Consider the following 23844-nt stretch of genomic DNA (forward strand, 5'->3'; position numbering starts at 1 on the left):
AGAAATTATTATTTTTTCATTGTTATTGCTCTGTAGTATTCCATGGTATAAATCTACCCCAGTATTACTTATCCACTTTACTGTTGATGGGAATCCTTATACATGTCCTTTGGTCAACAAATGCCCTTGTTTCCCTAAGTATAGATCTAGGAAAAGACTTGCTAGGTTAAAGAGAAGGCATATATATTTAGCTCTAATGGTTTACTGGTTTCTACTTTCCCCACTCCAGTCCAGCCTCTTTTGTCTAAAGAGCAATCACCACCCTAAGCCAAATTCTTAATTTCACAGTATTTGCTTCTTTATCACACCCCATGCAGAATGATCGTCACTGTTCTGTGCGCTTTCCTCAAAACATGCCACAGCGACACAACACAATCCACCTTCCAAAACACACACTCATGAATTTCTATGCATTCCTGCTTCTCCATTCTTAGAATCTAGTGCAGAAATGACTTCGAAAACTTTCCAAATTTACTTATGTACGTGTAATTTTGGCACTGCCAAATTTTATCTTTTAATTTCTTTAAATTCCAAATCTATTGGAAAAAAACCCCAAGAGACTTCTCTTTTAAAAACTTTTATTAGGCATTGCTAGATGATGCTGCACGATGTCTTGCACACATCATGCGAGTAAACAGCACTCCACAGGAATCCGTACAACAGTTCATACAGTGACAATCAAAGTAGTTGATTCCCATTATAGTTTGCATCCAAGTAGAGTGAATGTCGTTACACCCCTCCATGAGATCTGATCTCACAATTTAGATTACCCTTCCATTCTAAAACAATCAACCAAAAACAATAAAAAAAAAAAAATAGAAGCCCAACCACAACAAAAAGCCATAGGGATGTTACTGAAAGTCCAAAATTGGACTCCAAAATTTCACAAAGTATCAATCTTTTGAAAGACTAGCCCCTAAATTTTAGGGTAGCGCCTAAAATTTGTGTGATCTGACACTTGGGTTGCTTTTACCGCCAGCAGCAAGTAAGATTGTATTTACGAAGGATCATTACACTGATATATATCCACTGAAAATTCTTGAGGTAATAGATTTTTAAATCTCATTGCTTAAAAAAAAAAAAAAATCTGTTAATTTCCACATCCTGTCCAGCAGGACATATCTGTTGGCAGGAAGATTCTTTTCCTCTTTTTTTCTTTGTCAAATATTTACACATATTTGCATATACAACCTGTGTCTTTGTCTTTTCTAAGCACATGATTTATTTTAATTATTCACTATACATTCATCAGGAAAAGTTGAATTACATACTATAGTACATAAAGAATACAACAAAACCAGCTTTTGGTATAACACAAAAGGCAAAGACCGAGAAGAGCAAGATAATATATTGTACAAAATGTCTCGATGTCGATAAAGCCCACTGTGAGTTAATAAATCTATGTAAATAGCAAACACCATCATTCTTCAGCATCTGTGTGGAAGTAGATTACAGACGAAATATTACCAAAGACAAGTGGTAGTGAACTGGTCGAATTCCTGAAGTACTATATAATTACTTTTATTTTTAATGCTTTTTGTAAAGTAATTTTACCCTAATTGGAGCTATAGATAAAGACTGATAACCATTCCAACTCCTGTTTTAAACTTTAATAATCAGCATTCTTTTTGGTGGTTTAAAAATACATTTCAATTATAATGGCTTCAATTTATGGTGTTTAAGATCCTTTTTAAAATACTTTAGCTTAAAAATGAACAATGAATTTAAGAAAAATATATTGGCTAACCTGCTGTTCTAGAGATAATACAGTGAATGAAAGTAGCAAATGCAGCCTATATATATATATTCCTAGAGATACACTGTCTCATCAGCACTTTAAATAGAAGGACAAAAGAACACTCACAAAAAATATATGGCTCTTTAGATAAGAAATAAAGTCAAGTGAAAAAAATAAGGCACTAAGAACATATATAAATGTTTTATATTCTCATCACACAAAGCACCGTATGGAGGGTTAAAGGGACTATACATTAGTGCTATTGGAAAATGGTAATAAACCCAGTTTCCCTGACTTTTATTCACTAATTTCTTCTTTTCTTATAAGTGATTAATGTCTAAACACTAAAATGGTGGGGGGAAATTATATATTATGCTAAAAGCACAATTCATGGAAACAACAGCATGAAATAATCATTTGGAGATAAGAAGCAGATTGCTCTAAAAATGTAAGAAATTAAGGTCTTAAATACTCCTGAATTTTCAACATTTTCATCACAAAAGAATTTGTTTCCTTTCCAGTTTTCTTTTAGGAATTTCTACAAAAGAGTATTAATATTTTCTATTTTCTTATTTTATTTCTACATGCCTCTTTCTTAAAATATATTCATAATGGTTTCCTCCACATAGTTTTATGAATACCAAAGTTAACAGTATGACTAATGAAATGTAGACAAAGTTAAAAAGTAAAATTATATAAATACTTTCAGTATCATCGAAAAGGTAAAGAAAATCTCTTTTCAACCAGGCTCATATATAAATATGAAAAATATTATGACATTATTTGGAAAATGGCTACAAGTTTTACAGAAAATGAAAAACGTGTAATGTAATGAAACTATGGACAAGATCTAGTACAAACTCCTAGTGAAAGTCATTCATCTTAAAATTAAGAAATTCTTCTCATTTGCTATTGTTTGTGAGGATGTAATTATTGATAAAATGGGATATATTCTGGTAATTCAAACAGGAGGTAAAAATTATTCTTTAGAACTGCAATTTCTAAATATACAGTAATGACAGCGTAAACACCCAAATGTTTTTCTTTTTAGCATCTTACATTCTTTGAGAAAAAGGAGAATGTGAATACAGTAATTTAACAGGCCCACAATTTTGCAATATATATATACATATAAATAAATTTGTTTCATGAATATATCTTATAATCAATTTTGTTTACAATAGAAACAAAACAACTAACTGTTGTGGCTTCTTAATAAATAATGTTGTTATGTTAAAATGTGTTAACATAACAACATTTTTGTGCCACTGTTTTTGTGTTCCTTCTACACAGAACTATTTCTATGTTCTCTTGGAATTTACTACTTATTAAATTAATAATTTCTTTCATAAGCAACATATATATATATACCAATTAGTGTTCTAAGTTTCATACAAAATATAAGGTTGGTTTACTTTTTTCAAGACCATCTACAGAATTTTAATTATGATGAAAATGATCAACTAACAAAATAAAGCTGTTGCCACGTGGAATTAAAAAAATAGGTCTTACGCAGACGTAGAGAATGGACATGAGGACACGGGGAGGGGGAAGGGTAAGCTAGGACGGAGTGAGAAAGTGGCATGGACATACATACACTACCAAATGTAAAATAGATACCTAGTGGGAAGCAGCCACATAGCACAGGGAGATTAGCTCGGTGCTTTGTGTCCACCTAGAGGGGTGGGATAGGGAGGGTAGGAGGGAGATGCAAGAGGGAGGAGGTATGGGGATATATGTATATGTATAGATGATTCACTTTGTTATAAAGCAAAAACTAACACACCATTGTAAAGCAATTATACTCCAATAAAGATGTTAAAAAAAAAATAGGTCTTAGAGAAAGGGTTTGTAATCAGCTGATAAAGTCATACTTTATCTAGAATTTTCTTTATAAAGGAACATAAAGCATGCTAATTTTGATTAAACTGAAAAAAAATCAGATATTTGTATCAAATATTTAGACAGTATTTACTCAAGGGAAACAATAAAGTTATATTTGGACATAGAGGAAGTAATATATTAATGAAAAAATATTATTTTTAAGAACTTGACTGGATTATTGACATGATTTCTCCAGCTGGGGCATGAGGTGAACACCTAACTTTACAGGGAACTGATGACCGATGTAGTTTGCCAGCTACAAGGAAAAATCTGAAGTAACATCATCTCAGCAATTTGCAGGGATTTTTAACACCCAAGTTTGACTATCCCTTGAATTTTTTCATATCATGTAATAAACCTATGCTAAATATATCTTGAGTGTGGCTTATATCTAAATCATATCAATGAAAAAGTTGAACGTTTGCAAATGATGCGTGGTTTCTCTAGAATAGGGCTGATATTAGTTACATGCAATACCATCCACTTTAGATTATCAGGAAGTCTAATAACATTCCCAGAATTAAGAATCCACAGTCAAGTACAAATGTGACAATATTATGAATCCAGCCCTAAGTCCAAGCTGTGGTACTTTTTGCTGAAACAAAGACCCCCAAACCACACATTTGGTCATTTTGGATGAATCAAGGATGATCTGGGGTCAGACTGGATGAATGTCCACACGTGCTTTCTGTCCAACTAATAGGCAAACAATATTGACCTTATAATAATCATGAAACAATTTCTGAAGCTTGGTTTCAGACTATTTCTAGGCTCTCTGATTCAAATAACGTCTCATTCATTTTACTTCTTGTCAGAGGGCTGGGCAGGGTTCTCCAACTCCTATCAGGAAGAGGGACATGTTCCAAGTATTCCTGAGATGTTTCAACTTACAGATAAAAGAAGCCAAGGTATATTATGTTTACTACCAGGGCCAAATTCTGGAGTCCTTTCAGTTTGAATTTCATTAGAGTCAAAAAAGTTAATGGTGACAGAGTTTATCCCACACTTCATCAAGATGGGAAGGAGACTGCAAGGGAAAAAGCAAGATAACTAGGAAATCTAAAAAGAAAACAGAAACTTGATGTTGAAGTATGTGAGTATCACTTGATAAGCAGGGAAGAAAGTCATTTAATACGATGGAACAGTGTGACAAAAATGTGGGATAGACCTGAAAAACAAAAAAAATTTTTCTATGCTAATAAGTCTGTGTAATCTAAGTAATGCAGTAAGTAAATACACCCAATGAAATTTCTTTTATAAGCTAAAAGGAAGTGGCCAAAATAAAAGGCAGTAGTAATTTTTTATGTTTTCTTTTAAATTTATTGCCTTTTAAGTCCATATTGTTATTCTGAAAATAGTCACTTCTTTAGTCAAAGAAGAATATAGTTTATAATATGCATAATTACATGCTGCTTAAATTGGCACTACGTATGAGAAAATGTAAGGTATGTGATATATGAAGACTTCAGCTAATGCCCCAAATAGACAATTACAAGTCTCACACTTCTGTGACTCTCTGCTTCTTGGATTTTGATAAAGTGACTACAGTCCAGCCTCAGAACAGTGATGTACAATAAAAGTCCCACACAACAGTTGGCTATGAAATGAGTATTAGTTCTACCCTCTAAACCAGAGTTACGAAGGAGTGCCTTTCTCTTATAAAGAGGTTTGCATTGAAAAGGTAGCATTTCACAATCTGGAATACTCCCCAAATTTGGAACTCTGATTTTGTTCAGACCATAGTTTAATGCCTCTATAAAATTATTTCAGTTTTATTAAAGTAATAATTATAGATATTCATATTAAAATGGGACTTGCAACTTATTTTCCAGAGGAGGAAAATGTCATAATTAAAACACAATGATTTGAAAAACAAAATATGCTTAAACTGGCTGTTGATGGTAGTTTTGATTTACTATGTTACTAATCAGTGGAATTTCTTTTATAGATTTCATGAAAAATAATAATGCAGCTAAAACTTTCAGTAGAAACTAACTTGATATTTTAAACAAACATTCCAACTAGGTTATTAGGTAACATGTATTAATTACTTGCTACGTTTGACCTCCTAATACCAATTTCTAGGATTACTATAATTTCAGAAACTTGGCTACATCTTTTCCAGGTATGTTTTACTTGTTTTAAATTTTCAGCTTCTGATTCCACCCACGCCTCCCTGCCCCCTTGCCAAATTTAAAGAGGTGACATATATTTGCTAATACTGTTATTCTACTGTCTCCATCAAAATATTGCAATTAGTTTCTTCAACTCTGTCAAATTGCTTAAATGGCACAAGTATTTTAAAGTGCATTATTGGATCTTAAGGCTATATTTATACTAAGCATTAACACAAAGCAATAAAGTTGACCACAGGAAAGATTACTTTCAATAGTTGGGATAGATTTCAGCCACAAATATGAAAGGTTAAGCATACAATCCAATGGGAAGACTCACATTAAGGCATATATGCAGCCTGCATATAAAATTCAAATATAAAATGGCATTTGCCATGAATTTTTATTTTGGTACTTAATGAAGTATACCAATGGATATTATTTAGGCCACTAACTTTTTATGGTTATGAATTTAATAGAGTTCATAAAAGTCTAGTGTTAAGAACAACTGCGATGTTTAACAAGAGAGAAACCAGATCCATTTGGTGGCACGTGTACTCAATTTGACAAAGGTCTGGAAGGAATGCTAGCGCTTTGCACGTGCCTGAGTGAGTTTTTAACCCACTCCTTTCTCTCCTCCTCTTTTCTAGAGTAGAGGAGCTGGTTAGAATCTCAAAGGAGTGTAGAAAAATGAGGTTGGATTGTTTTGGGACTGGAAGAGTATTTTGAAGGTCCTTTAGGGGATCCATGGGCCATGTATTTGGGTGATAGGATTGAAAGATAAAGACTACCTGTGGCCTTGGGACTCAAGAGATGGTGGGTGACACAAGACAGGGAATTTCCTGACAGGCACCACTGAATCCTGATATCACAGCAAGGAAAGTACAATTAAAGATACCAGGTTGTAACCCGACCAGTGTTTAATTTATCTTTGATTGTTTTCCAGTCTGTTCTACCTTTAGGATACAATAGCACTTATCAGAACATCAAGGTGGTGGCAACAGAATGGTGTTTGTGCCAAAAGGTTTGACCCCTCTTTTCTTAACTTCACATACAGAAGTTCTTAGGGAAATGCTGGGATTCATTGTAAAATAAAGGTTTCACATTATTCCAAGTTTATGAGCATCCCAACAAACCACCAAACCTCACATACAGTCAAAATTATTTTTCTATGGAGAATGTGGTCATTCATAATTACCAACATGTTGCTTCCTACTTTTCACAATGGCATAATTAAGTTCCTTGTGGAGCAACATGCATGAACATGCATAGTGTTTTAAAAAACGTGACAAACATGATCACTTTGGCTATTTCATTTAAATCCCTCAAGTTTTAAAACTAGGCAATCCAAACATCAATGCATCTTTCTCACATTATCTTATAGACATCTCATTGCATTTTATTTTTATTGGAATAAGATGAATTTTCTTTTGCAAGTGTTGGCAAGATATTTATTTGGCTAATCAAGCATGGGGGGGGGAATTATCCTGCAAAAGATGCTTTTCTTTAAAAATTATGCACTTTTACACAAGTCTTTCTCCAAGAAAAGGGCCTTAAATATATTATCTCTATGATCTCATTCATTGAAAATGCATTAAAATTTTATTACTAATATAAAAACCGAATTTAAAAACTTATGAAAATGTTCACACAGTGACAAAACTATATGTAAAGGATCTTCACTAATGCTTTGTAATAGGGAAGTGAAAACAATCTTGATGTTCATTCAATAGGAGACTGATTAAATAAAGTATAGCCCCACAATGGAATATGTAGTAATTTACAAAAGAATGAGGTAAATCTATTTAAACTCTTATGGAAAGATGTCTACCAATTCATAGTAAAATGAAAAATAGTCACAGGACAGTAAGCATATTATTCTATTTATACAAAATGAATACACACACAGATACACACACACACACGCATACTTATTTGTATATTTATAGATAGTATCTGGAAAGACACATACCAAACTATTAACAGTGGTTACCCCTAGAAAATAAGGGGTGGGGAAAAGCAGAGGAAGTTGTATTTTATAATTCAATATAGTTTGATTTTTTTAAGAGGAACATATATTAAATTTACAATGAAAACATATTAAAAAATGACAAGCCTTGGATAAAAAGATATTCATCTTACATGCATGCTGCTTTTGTTAAAGTCGTTTTTAGAATTTACCCCAAAAGGTGCGATTGTTTTACCTTCAAGTTAGCACTAACATATAAATAATCTTTTATTTTTCTTCTCCCTTTTTAAGATCTTAATGATACTTAGCAAAAAAATTCACAAATAACTACTTTAAGTCACTAGCAGGGAAAGGCCTGATATATACCAACTTTGAAAGCAAAAAATGCATCTGTTAATTTTTTTAAATCTATGCAATAGAAAAATGAAAATCCTGTGCAGTACTGTGCACACTATTGCGAGTGCTGATGAAAGAGCCTTCACTGATAACAAACGCCGCTCTGTAAGTGGAAAATTGGAACATTTCCAAATAATATAAAAATATCTCCAAAAGATAAATTATTCAAAGAAAGGAATAAAAATCCCTGAGTAGGCCAAAGACAACAGATACAATAACCTAAGAAAATAGATTATCCAGGACCAGAGAGTATATTATTTAGCTAGATGGTATATATGTATTCATATACAGCTATGTATATGTCTAAGTATATATACATACACATATCATACATAAACACATCCACTAGATTTAGAATTCATCATATTCACACATCGTCAAACTAACACCCAAGTCTAGGAAAGTCCAATTTACAAAAATTAAGCACTTTTATAACAGAATTACAAGGATTTAGGGCTAGAAACTCCCATTCTCTCAGTTTTAATACTAGAGCAAGTAGAATAGGCACTCAATAAATATTTGTTGGATGGACAGATGGTTGGATGAATGGAAAGATGAATTTGTGAAACTAGATTCTTCTTGTATCATGTTATGCTTTAGAAATATGCTATTCCAGGCCATAAATGGCACACCCTCCTTTAACTGGAAATAGACTAGTCCAGCAGTATAGCTTTTCTGAGCGTTACTCAGAAAGAATGGAAGTGCCGGCTTGTTATCCATGAAAGCAAACTTCACTATTACGGACTTTCCAGATCAAGTAAAAATGATAAATGTTCTTATACTCTGGAGCCCAACAAGACAAACTATCCATGCTAATGCATGTTTTATCACATAATCTATTTCAATTCAGAAAAGGTTGTTGAAAAATAAATGCTACATCTACGCCAATAGCTAATGTTAAGGATCTGGAGACAAGTGGAAACTTTAAGCTTCTTAGAGGTCTTTAATTCCCTTCTGCTGATGAACATTCGTGATGAAAACAAAAAAAAAAACACAGTTTAGTTACTTGTCCTTTTCTTATTTTTAAAGATTTCTCAGCTTGGTAAAACATCCTGAAAATATTTTTTTCATTTTTTTTTGTTTCCTTCTCCAAAAGCAGTTTATATTTTAGATAAACCCATGAACACAAAAAGTTTTGTTTTAAATCACCCCTCCATAAGAAGATACCAACACATTATTATGCATTTGAGCAATAAACATAAGAAAAATCCTTCAAAAGCAGTATTTGTTTTTATGAAAAACTTGAGAAGTAAAAGAGAGAGAGGGAAAGGAGAGGTGAGAGGGTGGGGTTTTAAACAATATCATATGCTTAACCTAAAGCATAATTATTATAATCACAAGTTGGTTAAAAATTAGCAGAATAGGGATATGTTTAAAGGCCTCAGCAGTTCTCTCTACAGCACACTTATTTAAATTAATTATAGAGTGAAGCAAGTATGCCAACATATAAGAAATCTGAAAAAGAAGACAGAACATTTAGGTCTTGAGAATTTCCTAGAAGCAGCCTATTAGTTTTATCAGTTTATAAAGTTTGATAATCCTTGAGGTGACACTGCACAAATTTCTGTGTGTGTGTGTGGGACAGAGAGAGAGAGAGAGAGAAAGAGAGCAAGAAATAGAAAGGGTCAACATCAAAATAGCCTGTTGTGTACGTTGACTTTAATTCAGTACATTACCAAATTATGCCCACAAAGGAACAATCATTTTTAAATACGTCTATGAAAATGTGGAAAAATAGTGTAGGCATCGAACTTGACAAGTACAAGGTATTGGACCTAGTTTCAATACAGATATGTATATACACACACATTCACACCCCTACACGTATACACTTCAGTAACTATGATTCTTCTCATTAGTTTAGTTTCATTAGTTCCCTTTTGGGCATTGAGATTTTTAACAATTATAGCATCTGAAGGATGAAGGAATTGTACTGCTTGGGTCACGGATGAAAATTGGTGCATATGGTGAGCCTTCATCTTCTGAAAAGTGGCCTTGCTTGTTGGTACAGGTGGGACCTTCAGTTATTCACACCAAGTCTCAGAAGAGGGCATGGAGGGAGATTCAGGTACAAAGACAGTCCAAGCAATGCTCAGGAGATGCATGCTCAGACAGTTCTGAGGATAACTGGTTCTAATTAAAATACTTTCTTCCAAGAACCATTAAGAAGATCAGAGTTATGATATAGATGTTTATAGTCTATGAAAGTGACCATTTTGTAAAAGCAGCAATCTGTATAAGGAAAGGACAGGATACCATGTCGGGAATGCACCGGAGCTAGAGGCATTGTGGCCTGCAGAGAACATGGGAGAAGAGATGGCAAAAGGGTCCTCCTGGCAGTTTTCAAGAAGTGACCCTCAGACAGGTGTATAATTCTGTGTAGCTCCTACCCGGACCAGCGTAGTCAGATGAAATCACCTGCATTTACCAGTGCATTCCTGTCCGTGATCGTTTTCTCTGTTTTTTACAAAGGCAATAGATAGGAAATACAAATAAACCTGGGGATTAAAAAAAAAAAAGATTAAAGCTAATTAAGAGGACAGGCTTTTAGTATCATAGATCTGAAAATTTTCTATTTTCAAATTTTTATTTTGCAAGCTATTTATAAATAATCATTATTTAGTAATACATGAAAATGAAAAGAGGGAAGATACCTATGCTATGAAAAGAGGGAAGATACCTATGCTATGAAATGTACTTAGTTCTTCAAGATTTCATTCTTTATTATTTTTCTTCAGCTCCCTCTCCCCCTTTTAACAAAGTCTGTGACACCAGTTTGGACATGAATGTTTTTTATCAAAATATCAAAACTTAGGTTTAAGTCTTCTTTATTATCCCTAGTCATATCACTTGCACACTGATATTCATGCTTCGGTTTCAGGCCATATAGCATGTTATTTAAGAACATGGGCGGTGGAGCAAATGTCTGTTTTGATTCCCAGTTCTACCACTTGCGAGGTCCTAGTAAAGCCTTAATTTCCTCAACTGTAAAATGCAGATAATAATAGTATCTACTTCATAAAGCCTCATTCATTGTAAAAACTTAAATGTTAGTTACCTTATAATTCTATCTGTCCTGCACATGCAAATTACTTGCTAAACAGAACTTTACATATAAGAATCAATTTATTTAGGAAAAAAGAGAAATCCCATCTACTATGTGGAACAATCATCAAAGCAGCCTTTAGCTATAGTGTTTAATTTTAAATCCTCTACAGCAATGGTTCTCAAAGTGTGATCCTTGGACCGTCCGCATCAGCATCACCTAACTTTTTAGAACTAGGCCCCTACACTGAATCAGAAACTGTGAGTAGGAACCAGGAACCTGTTTTTTAACCAGCCCTCCAGGTTCTTATAAAGCACTCCGGAGTCTGAGAACCATTGCTCGAAAATACATATTTTAATATACTTGTATGAATAAAACTATATTTATCACTGATACATTTTCTATTTGTTAGTGCTCAAGTATATGTTGGGTACGTGTTCCTATACACATCAAAAGTATCTTTTTGACCCAGGGGACCCTTTTACTAGAACTCACCCAAGACCCAAAGGCTCCCAGAGCCTCTTTCCTTTGATGTTCCAACCTGAACTCAGAATTGGAAAATCTGGGTTCTCGTCTACTGGAATCTTTTGCTAAAATACTAGTTACATTAACTTTTGTATTAAAAGGGGATTAATAATGCTTTATAAGAAACATGAATCAAAGTGTTCATGGACTGAAAAAGTGTCACACAAATACACCCTGTACGAAATACGCTCCTCTGAATCTATAAATCATGTGCTGATTGCTTATCTAGAGCAAGCATGGAACACGTACCATCTACACTTAATACTGACTCACTATTACATTTACACTCATATTCTCTCTGTGGCACTCAGAGAATTCTCATCTCAGATACATTAAGTATTTCTTACCGATTACAACTGCTATGGCCCCTAGTGCTAATCCCAAGACCAGAATTAGAGGTGCAATGAATAATTTTCCAGCTGGAAAACAAAAGGCAAACCATTTAGAGAGTCTTAAACTAAAACTAAAAACAATTTCAGCAATGCTTTTTAATATCACAATGTATGTTATTTTTTAAGGAGTCATTAAAATTAAGGCAATATTTCTCTAAGGAAATGTATCAGGTGTAGAACAAATACACATATGTAAGTTCAGTAACTTCACTCAAGTCCTGGGCACACGTGTCATACGTCGCATAAATCATCCTTAACAACCAAGAAAATTCCAAAGCTACTGGTTCACTTTATTCCACCAGGACCATTCATCTTTGTGTTTTTCCTTTAGATCTCTTCCATTTTAAATTTTTAAAATTCTAAGAGATTAAGAAAGGAGTGACACATTCTGAGCTGGCAGGAGAAAATCTAATTAGCTCACAAAATGGAGAGCTAGTAGGTGCTACAGAGGGCTGTGCCCAAGTCCACATCTGAAAATGTGATTTATTTATTTCCTGGGTCCAAAATAAACTAACTATATGAACACCTAATACACTGAATTACAAATGGGATGTTTCAATACCATTGTTAGAGAAAATTACCAATAAACATACAATATATTGAAGGTTTTTCAAATGAATCATTTTAACAAACTTAGAAAGGAAGCACTTATAAGGATGCCAAATGGCATCAACCAGCACTTTTTTTTCTAAATGAATAACTAGGCAGTGATTACAATAAACTCTAGTTATATCACAGAGTTCACAACTGGAATCCTACTAGCGTTAAAAGGCACTAGCACAAAAATAGAGGCTAGTAGTTAATATCTTCTCATTACATAGTAATCTTGATCTTAAGGCACGTGACACAGCAATAGCTGTACACCCCAAACACAGCAAGAGAAGAGGAAGGAATGGAGGGACTTTGCAGTAGACTCCCTTAGCTGTTGAAAATAAAGCAGCAACACCATTCTATAAATAAGGACAGTAATTTGGAATAACCAATTACATTAAAAAACAGAAACATAATGCAGCCATTTGTTGGAAATTTGTCAGAAAAATATTAACTTCTTTATTCTTAAGAAAGGGGCTTTGGAGCCACAGAAAAAACATAGATAAAAAATACAGATTTTAATATCTAATTTTGAAAAAACTGCCATTCAATTGACACAATGTCTAACCATGGGGTTTACTTACATTTTTCACCAATGACAGAATCAATCAAGTAATGCTAAATCGCATTGAACAATTACACTTTGTACATTCTTAAAGCTACACTTGAGTTTATAGTATATTGATTTGCATATTGTAAAAGAATCTGGTTTTTTTCCTACACATGTAGCTCAGTGTGCTCATTCATGTTTCCTTTTTAAGTAATTATCAATATATTTTCATAATAGTGATGAAACATGACTGCAAAGTAACAGCACTAGTTTTTTTTTTTTTTTCAAATATCACAGAACTCAAAGAACCAGATATGTGCTCTCTCTCTTTGGGAAGTAATAAACTTATTACAATATGCAATCAATGTTCAATGCACATTAAGTCTACCTTTGAAACTGTCTTGAGGACAGTTAAGCACAGATTCTCTTATTCCTAGATCAATAATAATTCTTTTAAAATACCATTCTCAATAGCTGAAATAGTATTCTATTATATCCATATATTCTAGCTTATTTAAATATTTTAGTAATTATTTTTTGTTCCCTTTTCTGCTATTTTAAATTATATTTGCAAATAAACCACTGTCAACCTAGATTTTTTATCATGTTTTAAAATATCCTTCACATTACTATCAAATTTCTTTGTAAAAGAAATGCACAAAATTCCCAGTTCATTCAGTAGAGTATGGATGTCCAGCATAGAGTATTAACTTGACAAAATATTTGCTAATTAATATCCAAAAAAAATTTCATTTTTTTACATTTCTCTGACTACTAATAACACTGAATCTTTTAAAACATGTTTATTGACTATCTGTATTTCTTCAATTCTGGTTCCAGACTTCTTTTCTTTTTGAAAAATGTGATATTTATTTTCGGAAGGGGGGCTCCATTGCTTTTGTTCATATGAATTATTTGCCAACTAGAAATCAGTTAAGGACCTGTATTTTCTTTACTATTATATGTTTTAATGTAATATTTTCAATATTTGTATGGAATTATATGAGAACAAAGCATTCTTTCTGTCACTTTTATTCCCAACACCATTCACTGAATAACCTACCTACTCCCTACCAGGGAGATACCTGCATGTCAGAGGCTGCTAATTATCCTCAAATCGCTGTTCTCCCTTATTCTCTAGAGGCAGAACCTCGGATCTGTAGCTGGGCAGATGGTCACATGACCATCCTTGTTTTCCAACCTCCGGCTGTGAGAGGAGGGCAGGCCCTTTCTCTGTCTCTGTCCAAGGACATCTGCAGGCTGTGGTCCCAAACTGAGGAGCAAACTGGGTTCCATCACGCAAGGATGGAGGGCAGGAGGGTTTTGCTGTCATCCATCTACTCTCTTCCATGGCAGGGAGAAGGTAAGCTTGGGACTTACAGAGTAACTCCTTTTCCTGCCTTTTGTAGGGATGAGATGTTTGAAATTAAATTGCTCTTTTTATTTAAAAACATCGCTTATAAAATCATTCTGTCTGATTCTGTAAAATGTAATGGGTAACATGAATTATTGTATTTTTTCCTTGTTTGTCCACAGGAAAAAAGTCCACATTTCCCTGCTATACTTGGAGTGATGGTCCAACAGCAGTTCGAGGCAGCTGTGCTGGAGGTGCAAAAATATGTGTAGGAGGGAGAGCTTATCATAAGGCCAGCTGCTCCCTCCTTTGTCAGGTTCATCCTGACACACACGAGTACACACACATACACAGAAAAGAAAATGGGCCAAAAAGAAAACCATTTATAGAAAGCTGACCATAAAATTAAAAATAAAAACAGAGAAGACTGTGCAAAGAAAATATTTCCCTGCTGACATGTTTATGTGCTGCCCATTCTACAGGCTGTTAAATATCTTGACTCTATTTTATGACCTGGAAAGAGAATTCTAGTGGCATCTAGGCAAATGGTGAAAGGACTCAAAGAGAATGCACCCAAAATATTATTGAACAAATAGGGCAGGAAATGACTTTCCTTATTTAAGAATGACTAAACAGAAAAACGAAAAGGAAAAAAAAAAAAAAAGCATGGTCAAATCAAAGATTATTTAAAACAAAAATGGAAGGAAACACTTTGCCACAAAATGGCATTGAAGTAGGAAAGAAAAGGACTAACAGTGCAGGAGATATAAGGATTTTGGTTTTTAGGTTGCTTTCTGTATGTACGGACTTACAAATAGGTTACAGCTCAAAACTTAATTTTGCAGTTAGTTTTCTCATGGTAATATTGCTATAAATAGTGGTTAGATTCCCTAGCTATCCCTCTAAAGTCTGTTTAACTAGTAAGTATATATTGGTTATATAATTATAATATATACCATTATAAGCAACTAAACAGAAAAGCACTGAAAATCATTAAAGCCAATCTTGACTATATTGAATGCTGTTGGTTGTGGGAAATTATGTTTAATTAAAGCTCAGTAAGGGTGTTTTTATAGATATCATGTAAGATTTTAGAAAATGATGGCACTGGCTTCCACATGATAAAATGAAATTTAAAATATATGTTCTATTGTTTACCTGACAGAAGTAAATTATTACCATCAGCTTTGTTCTGATTAGCCTGACATGATTCTAGCGAGGAGAGCGGTTTACAACAGCAATGAAGTGATGGAGGGCTAAAGAGTGATATAGAGATAGTCTCACGAAGTAACTAGGCGCAAGTAAGTAGAAAGGAAGAAACGTAGACAATGTTAAAAAGTATTGTGTATACATGAGAAAGACTGCCAGAGAAAGAAATAATGGAGTTCTGCATGATGAAAAAGAAAGAAATCTCACAGTAGGTATATTCCAGAGGAGTAGGGAGACATTGGAAGAACTATTAGGCCAGAAGAACACTGCATCACTCAAAGGTGGTGACATTAGGCCAGAGCAGGAATCTGTGTTTATCTTTGCATATTTGTATATGAGACTGTGCGTTGTTGAGGACGAAGAAAAGGGTAAAAAAGTCAATCCATAAAAGCATTGCACTTGGATATTTAAACTTGGGTTTATATGCAATGAGGGCAATTGATGCTCATTTCATTAACTGTTAGCTATTAATATTAACTACTAATACAACAGAAAATACATACAAATATATACAATGGCTTATCAACTATATAGGTACAATGGAACTCCATTACAAGACTCTGAAGCATAGGGATTTTTAAAATTGCACTGTTTGTCTTCCATGGATGAATAGAGGATATGCCTAAGACCCACTGCTAGGTACTCTCACTACAAAAGAAATGTGACATCATCCTCTTTCATCAAGTGGCTTACAAGGCTTTCAGAAGACTAATGACTTCATATTTCTGCAGTGTAATAAATTATTTGTTTTTCGAACAAAATCTGCTTGCTCATGTAAGCAGTGCCCTGCTAATAAACAAGTTTTTTATTTTAAACTCAAAGGGAGAGAAAACATCTTCCTCCTATTTTGAGCTAAAGGCTCTACTAGAATACCTGGCAGGTGCTGAGATTTGTCACGGCTATTCTATTACATTCCTAAGTTCTATCATCATCACTGCTTCCTTCCTGGGGAAGACTGTATAAGTCACGTCAGACACTCACCACAGACTGACCCTCGCACTAGTCTCCTTAGATGAGGTCTCTCTGGGAGGTAGCGGTATTTGCATCCAAATATACTGAGGTTTGATGTGTGGTCTCCAAAGAAACGGAGCTGGCGGTATCTCTCCCCACATCGATAACAAAAATTAGTGTTACATTGTGAACAGGTCATATGGTCACACCCTTCCGTTCTCTGGATATGGATCTGTACCAGCGAAAGAGGGAAAGATAAAAAAGGTTATTAAATTTTTTATAAAGTAGAATCTGGCAAATGTATGGAATAACAGTTACTAGTTTCACCAAAATAGAAGCCTTACAAAGCATTCCTGAGGCCGTAAGCTTGCTTATTATCACGGTTTCCCAGGCCACCTTTGTATCAAACACTTTAAACATGTGATGTGTAAAGCTCAATAACATTTCAGGTGCTCAAGCTGTTGGCTTATTTTGAATAATACAGATATAAACAAACACATCCCAAAGAAAACTCACTTATCTTTTCAGACATGCATCGAACTCAATGATTAGGAGGCAATTTAAAATGCTGTGAAGGTGAGAAATGCAAATCAAAACTACAAGGAGGTATCACCTCACACCGGTTAGAATGGGCAACATCAGAAAATCTACAAACAACAAATTCTGGAGAGGGTGTGGAGAAAAGGGAACCCTCTTGCACTGTTGGTGGGAATGTAAATTGATACAGCCACTATGGAGAACAGTATGGAGGTTCCTTAAAAAACTAAAAATAGAATTACCATATGACCCAGCAATCCCACTACTGGGCATATACCCAGAGAAAACCATAATTCAAAAAGACACATGCGCCCCAATGTTCACTGCAGCACTATTTACAATAGCCAGGAAGCAACCTAAAAGACCTTCGACAGATGAATGGATAAAGAAGATGTGGTACATATACACAATGGAATATTACTCAGCCATAAAAAAAGGAATGAAATTGGGTCATTTGTAGAGACGTGGATGGACCTAGAGACTGTCATACAGAGTGAAGTAAGTCAGAAAGAGAAAAACAAATATCATATATTAATGCATATATGTGGAATCTAGAAAAATGGTACAGGTGAACCGGTTTGCAAGGCAGAAATAGAGACACAGATGTAGAGAACAAACGTATGGACACCAAGGGGGGAAAGCCGGGTGGGGGGGGTTGGTGGTAGTGGTCGCATGAATTGGGAGATTGGGATGGACATATATACACTAATATGTATAAAATAGATAACTAATAAGAACCTGCTGTATAAAAAAATAAATAAAATTCAAATTAAAAAAAAATGCTGTGAAGGTATGTTTTGTTGATGCTATGATCAGCAAGAACGAGGTGGCTTGGGGAATAAGAAGAGATGAAGAGGATTCCTTAAAAGAAAGGATTATGTAAAACTTTTTGTAAATAAATGTCAAGGAAAAGAAATCCTGTTGTGGATGGAAATGAGAGCAGGTGTAAGTGTATTTGCAGTACCATTTTAGTTTCCAGCTCTAATTTTATTTGCAAATGCTTGTACAGGACTGTGTATACAATGCTACCTGTGCAACTAAGCACCTCCCTCTGTTGTTGCTGGCAAGTTACAGGTAAGTACGGAGGTTACTTCTTATCCAAGCTACAATTTAGATGATATTACTTACATGAGAATAAAAATGTGATAATATACATACAGGGACTAAAACATTTTGGGGGCACATATTGAGTCAGATCAGTATAATATTGGTTCCATCTATCCCTTCCCCTTCACCCACCTAAAAATGTGAGAAACCAAATACCAGGGCAATGCAACTGACACTCCCTGATGGCCAGGTGATCTCCTTTCTCACTTCTTCAATTGGCTGATTCTTAGGCTGATGCTAGCCTAGAGTGCCTTCCTGGATAGGTGAGGGCTAGCTTGTGGTTAAGGGCATATAAGCATCTGTGGTCAAGGGTAACTACCAATCAATATTTGGTGAATAGAAGCAAAATTTGCTTTTTCTGCTATTGGCCACCTCATCTTTTTCAATTACGTTGAATTCTTTTTCTTTTACCTGACACTCCAGTGACAGTGGACCCAGGTTTTGTGGGGCCTGAAGGTTATCTAATTGGGGGGCCCTCTAAAGGAGAAGCGTGTAAATTACAAATGCAAATTAGATACAAGGCCTAAGAAGAGACCTGTGCAGGTGAGGGTCTCTGCAGCTTGAGCTCTTTAGCTTCCTGGTAATTTCTCCCTTAGTCTCCCCATTGCACCTGTTTCTATGAATGATTCTGAAGAACAATTCCTATGACCACATCCATTTAGCACAGCAGATGGCATTAAGAAATGAGGTAGGCTAAGGCCCTACTGAACCTTTGAACTATTTCTCATCCTTTAAACTACCTGAGCACTAGGAGAAAACGTGTTCAGAGACAACAGCTGAGCACCCAATATAAAGGTTACTTCATCATATGCTCAACTTTTCGACTGTATATTGTAATTGCTCTTAATATGGAGGTAATTAAAGCTTAACAGATTTCCTGGCCACATAGCATAGTGTTGTATGTGACCTGTAAAGGGAAAAGGACTAATATTTGTTTAGAGCCTACTAAATGCCAAGCACTGTACCTAGATTAGCGCCTTTAAGCCTCATGACCACACCATGAGACTGGCATGCTTATTCATAACCAGAGCTCAGAAAAGTAATCTGCTTGAATGAATGGAGAAAGTATTTTGATTCTTGTCTGTTTCTTTATTATGCTAAGCAGCCTCTTATTATAAACTTAAAGATAAAACCAGAGGGTCAATTGTATTCTTTGCTAACTGACAGAGTAGTCATGTCTGCCCTCCTGTACAAGGCATGTTCGAGTTTTTCTGCTTGTTTTAGCTGCTCTCTGGGCCAGTTCACGTTCTTCCTTTAAAATAATGTCAAAAATTTTTCTGACAAGAAACTTGCTCTAATAAGTTAAACTTGTCACTGACAGTTCATTTGCCTCAAAATTTCACATACAATTTTTACTGTCGTTTTATATCTGCTTGTAATATTGTTTCATTGTGTTCTAAAATCTTTATGTGGTATACTTATTATTTCATTTAAATAGTGAAGACTGCAATTTTTAGCCTCTTTTAACAGTCTTTCTCATTTCTAAAATAATATTTGAAACACAGCAGGCAACTAAAATACTGTTAGTCCAAAAATATTTCTGCACAGGAAGAGATAAAATTCTAAGTTCTGACAATACTCTACAGGAACCTTGTACGTTGCAGGATTATATAGTTCTATAGATTAATTTCAATATTTTACTCATATAATGGCAATGATTTAATCATGAAAATGGTTTCATAATTTCCAACTGTCAAGTGCACAGTGCTTCCTTCAATACTATTGCAAATATATCTTGATTATATATGAATATTTTATAACTTCATGCTAAGAGAAATGAACTGACATAATGCAAGTTAACTTGTAACAGAAGACATTACTTTTCACATTTGCTAAGAGGCAAGTTGTAATTTTGAACTCCTAACACCCAGAGGCTAATAAATTTCATATAATAAACGACTTCCCTGAATATAACTTTAAAGGTCACACTTTGACAATGCCATTTTTGTTTTTAAAACATAGAGCCTTAAAAAGTAGGTTTAAATTACATTTATGTAAAGTCCATTTTATTTTTCAGTGAAGCTTTAAAAGTTTTTTTAATTATAGCTTCAAAACATTCATCAGTTTAGCTCTGCTAAAAAACATACCAATCACCCAAGTGGCTGTAATTCAGCATCAAAATTCTGTTCTTACTTAAGGGATGGAGACAGAGTAAGACAGATGAGATATTTCTAACCCATTAGATTAAACTGACTACCCATAAGTCACAAACATCATTTGATTTTTTATCACTGACAGGGTTCCTTCTCTCCATCTATACCAAATAAGGATGGCTGATACGTAAGGAGTTGAATATTTAAGCACTAAATGTTGCTTATATAGCTCTACATTTACAAGCCATGAGATAAAATGTTCAGGATATGCCAGATATTTCTTTAATATGAGTTTGATATTAAGTCCACATAGCAGTAGTCAGAAATGACAGCACGGATCATTTTTGAGTCTATGACATTCATTATAGTACATATCAACACCTGTAATAAAAGAGTAATCAATATATGTACCTGCCCTCTTCAAGTTGTTTACATTTAGTTTAATAAAATGCCCACAAATTATCTTGAAAAATAGAACTAGAATTCAGCTTTTTATTTTCATACAGATTCTACTTAATTATAAGGTAGGAGAATAGCAATAAATGAACTGCTAAATATCCAACCCATTTTATAACTAAATCAGTACACATCTGCCCACAAGAATTTATCTCCACTTTCACCAAGAATTGAAGGCTTATTTTAGTCTTTAAGCAGGAAATTATAACTAAATTAACTGTTATGTATTATTGTTCCCAACAAATAATTTACTCTATGTATAAAATTATTTTAATACATGTATTTGCCTCAATGGCTTTGATATGGGAGGAATTAATTAGAAGCAATAATTATGAGGAAAGTTTTAAAAAATCCCACAAGTAACTCTCAGTTCCTTACTTATCTCACTATACCAATTCTACATAACACAGGGATTTTTTTTTTAACATCTTTATTGCAGTATAATTGCTTTACAATGTGTGTTAGTTTCTGCTGTATAACAAAGTGAATCACCTATACGTATACATATATCCCCATATCCCTCCCTCTTGCGTCTCCCTCTCACCCTCACTATCCCACCCCTCTAGGTGGTCACAAAGCACCGAGCTGATCTCCCTGTGCTATGTGGCTGCTTCCCACTAGCTATCTATTTTACATTTGGTAGTGTGTATATGTCCATGCTACTCTCTCACTTCATCCCAGCTTACCCTTCCTCCTCCCCGTGTCCTCAAGTCGGATTCTCTACGTCTTCGTCTTTATTCCTGTCTTGCCCCTAGGTTCTTCAACACAGGGATTTTTAAAAAGCAAACATCTATGCAAAGCCTTCAAAGACCTCATTAAAAATATGAACCTAGAATTCTGGTCCAATTACAAAATAAATAATATATGGGGGTAAAAATGAAACAATTCCAGAGATGCTAAGACTCCTCTGTTCCTTTTCTGGTGCCATGACTTAAGGAAGCACTTCATTAAGTGAATGCGCAAGCCAAGAAAAGACAGTGTTACCACATACCAAAAAAGGTGTAAGAAATCACAGCGAAAGAGCTGCAAAGCAATCAGTCCAATTTAGAACAGGAAGTCAGCTGGTTTCAAGAACATCTTCAAAAAATAACAATGGAATATACACCAAGCAATAAAATTCCTGAGGAGCTAAATATTAAATAACATGATAAATAAAGTGGTATTTCTATTCCCAATAAGGAAGAAAGAAAAACAGTAAGGACTTTCAGGAAAAGCAAAACAAAATGAAAGGCATGTAAGTTCCAAATATGAGGCGTAACAAACTACAGCATGATTAAGTAATTGACAGTAAGCAAAGATGCAAAAGGCATTTTTCCTAGAAGTTGTGATCTTATGGAAAAGGAAATGTAATCTTTGCTCCATAATTATATGTTCTTGATTATGTAAATACCCAATTGGTTTTCCCATGTTAGAATTATCCTTTAGAAATAACAGAAGTATTAAATATTATATTAGAATAGAATGTGAATGTTATTAAATTTGACAATATAAAAACAAAGTTACAGCTTACAGAAAATGGGAAATAGAGAAGTGGAAAGAATTGTAGGAGGGCTAGATCCTCATATATCACCTAAAATTGTTAGACTGTTGAACCAAGGTTACAGTATATTATTTAAAGGTAAAAGATAATCAAAAGAAGAACTAAAATAATAATTATCAAAAATTAGAAGGAGAAGAAAGGGAAGGGATAGATAAGCAGAATGAATCCTCGTCTGTCATGTCAAACGTGGTGGCCTCTGTAATGGTAAACTATATTGCAAAAAATATATAAGATGATTTCAGAATCATTTGGTGTCTCCTGCTATGTTAGCTTTTTAAAGCCAATACTCTAATTGTCCTCCAATGTCCTGGTTTTCTTAGTTATAGGAAATTTCATACATATTTCAGTCTTATGATTGATTTATGATGACAAATTCTTTGAAGAAGAGTGTAGAATACTGTCCGATTCTCATTCCTCAAGGTAGAGTGTACTACAAATTAGCCCCTAATTTTCTTCCTTCTTCTTTACCATACTTCCCTTAGCCCCACACCCCATGTTCTCAGAAATCTCCAGATGTCAGTTTTCCCCTCCTTCCCGTTCATCTTTACCCTTTCCCCTCTGTGACTGTGCACCACTTAGCCTGCTAATAGCTCAGGTGTCTCCCCATCCTAATAAATCCTTCCTTTAATTCCACATGACCTTCTAGCCAATGATTACCCCCACCCTTCCATTTTAACCAAGCTTCTTAAAAGAATATTTTCACTGCTTTTCTTACTCACCTCTCAATTCTTCCTCAGTTGACAGCAACCCCATGTTACTACAGTCAAACGTTCTACTGCTGAGCTATATCCCGACAACCCCATGTTACTGAAACATCCAGATCAACTCTCTTTCTCCAGGAAACATTCATTCATTCACACAATAAATATTTATTTGTTCATTGATAAAATCTGACATGGCTTCTGCCATTAAGGAGCTTTTAGTCTAAGCTGTAGATAGACATAATCAATTCTGCAAATAAATAGACACTCATAAGCTATGAAAAATGCTATGAAGGAAAAGGATAAGGTATGAAGAGAATACTTAAGAAGCTTGATCTGGTCTAAGGGTCAGAAGAGGCTCCTCTAAGGAAGTGTCAGTTGATCTGAGAAATGACGAACAAGTTAAGTTCACCAGTTAAGAAGACTTGGAGGTAGGGAGACCATTCCCAGCACAGCAGTATTCAAGGCACTGTATCCATGAAATGCGAAGCAAGCTGTACTAGCTTGAGTGAGTATTTCTCACTCTCTATTTTAAAACTCTTTAATTATATGTCTCTGCTCAAACTCTCTCCCAGTCGATAAGATCTGAAAGGGCCCAGATCATGTACATCTTGTTTGTTATTTTATTAAAGGGAGTTGCACTGATCCTGTCACATAGCATGTTCTCAATAAATATTAAAAGAACAAATGA

General features: G+C 34.5%; 1 protein-coding gene across 3 annotated transcripts in view; it reads right to left on the minus strand.

The window, feature by feature from the left end:
* Nucleotides 1-561: 561 nt before the first annotated feature.
* The window catches only part of RNF217 (ring finger protein 217), a 128115-nt gene continuing 104832 nt past the window's right edge, over nt 562-23844 (minus strand). For 2 of the 3 annotated variants that reach the window (XM_082474732.1, XM_082474730.1), the window contains 3 exons: nt 16750-16951; nt 12020-12091; nt 562-10599 (listed from right to left, as the gene is read on the minus strand). In XM_082474732.1, the coding sequence (XP_082330858.1) occupies nt 10526-10599; nt 12020-12091; nt 16750-16951 (348 nt within the window). In that variant the 3' untranslated portion in view covers nt 562-10525. The remainder of the gene's footprint in view (nt 10600-12019; nt 12092-16749; nt 16952-23844) is intronic. The other variant, XM_082474731.1, reaches the window with a different exon arrangement.

The sequence above is a fragment of the Balaenoptera physalus genome, assembly GCF_965194825.1.
Source record: "Balaenoptera physalus genome assembly, chromosome: 9".
NCBI classification, from domain to species: domain Eukaryota; kingdom Metazoa; phylum Chordata; class Mammalia; order Artiodactyla; family Balaenopteridae; genus Balaenoptera; species Balaenoptera physalus.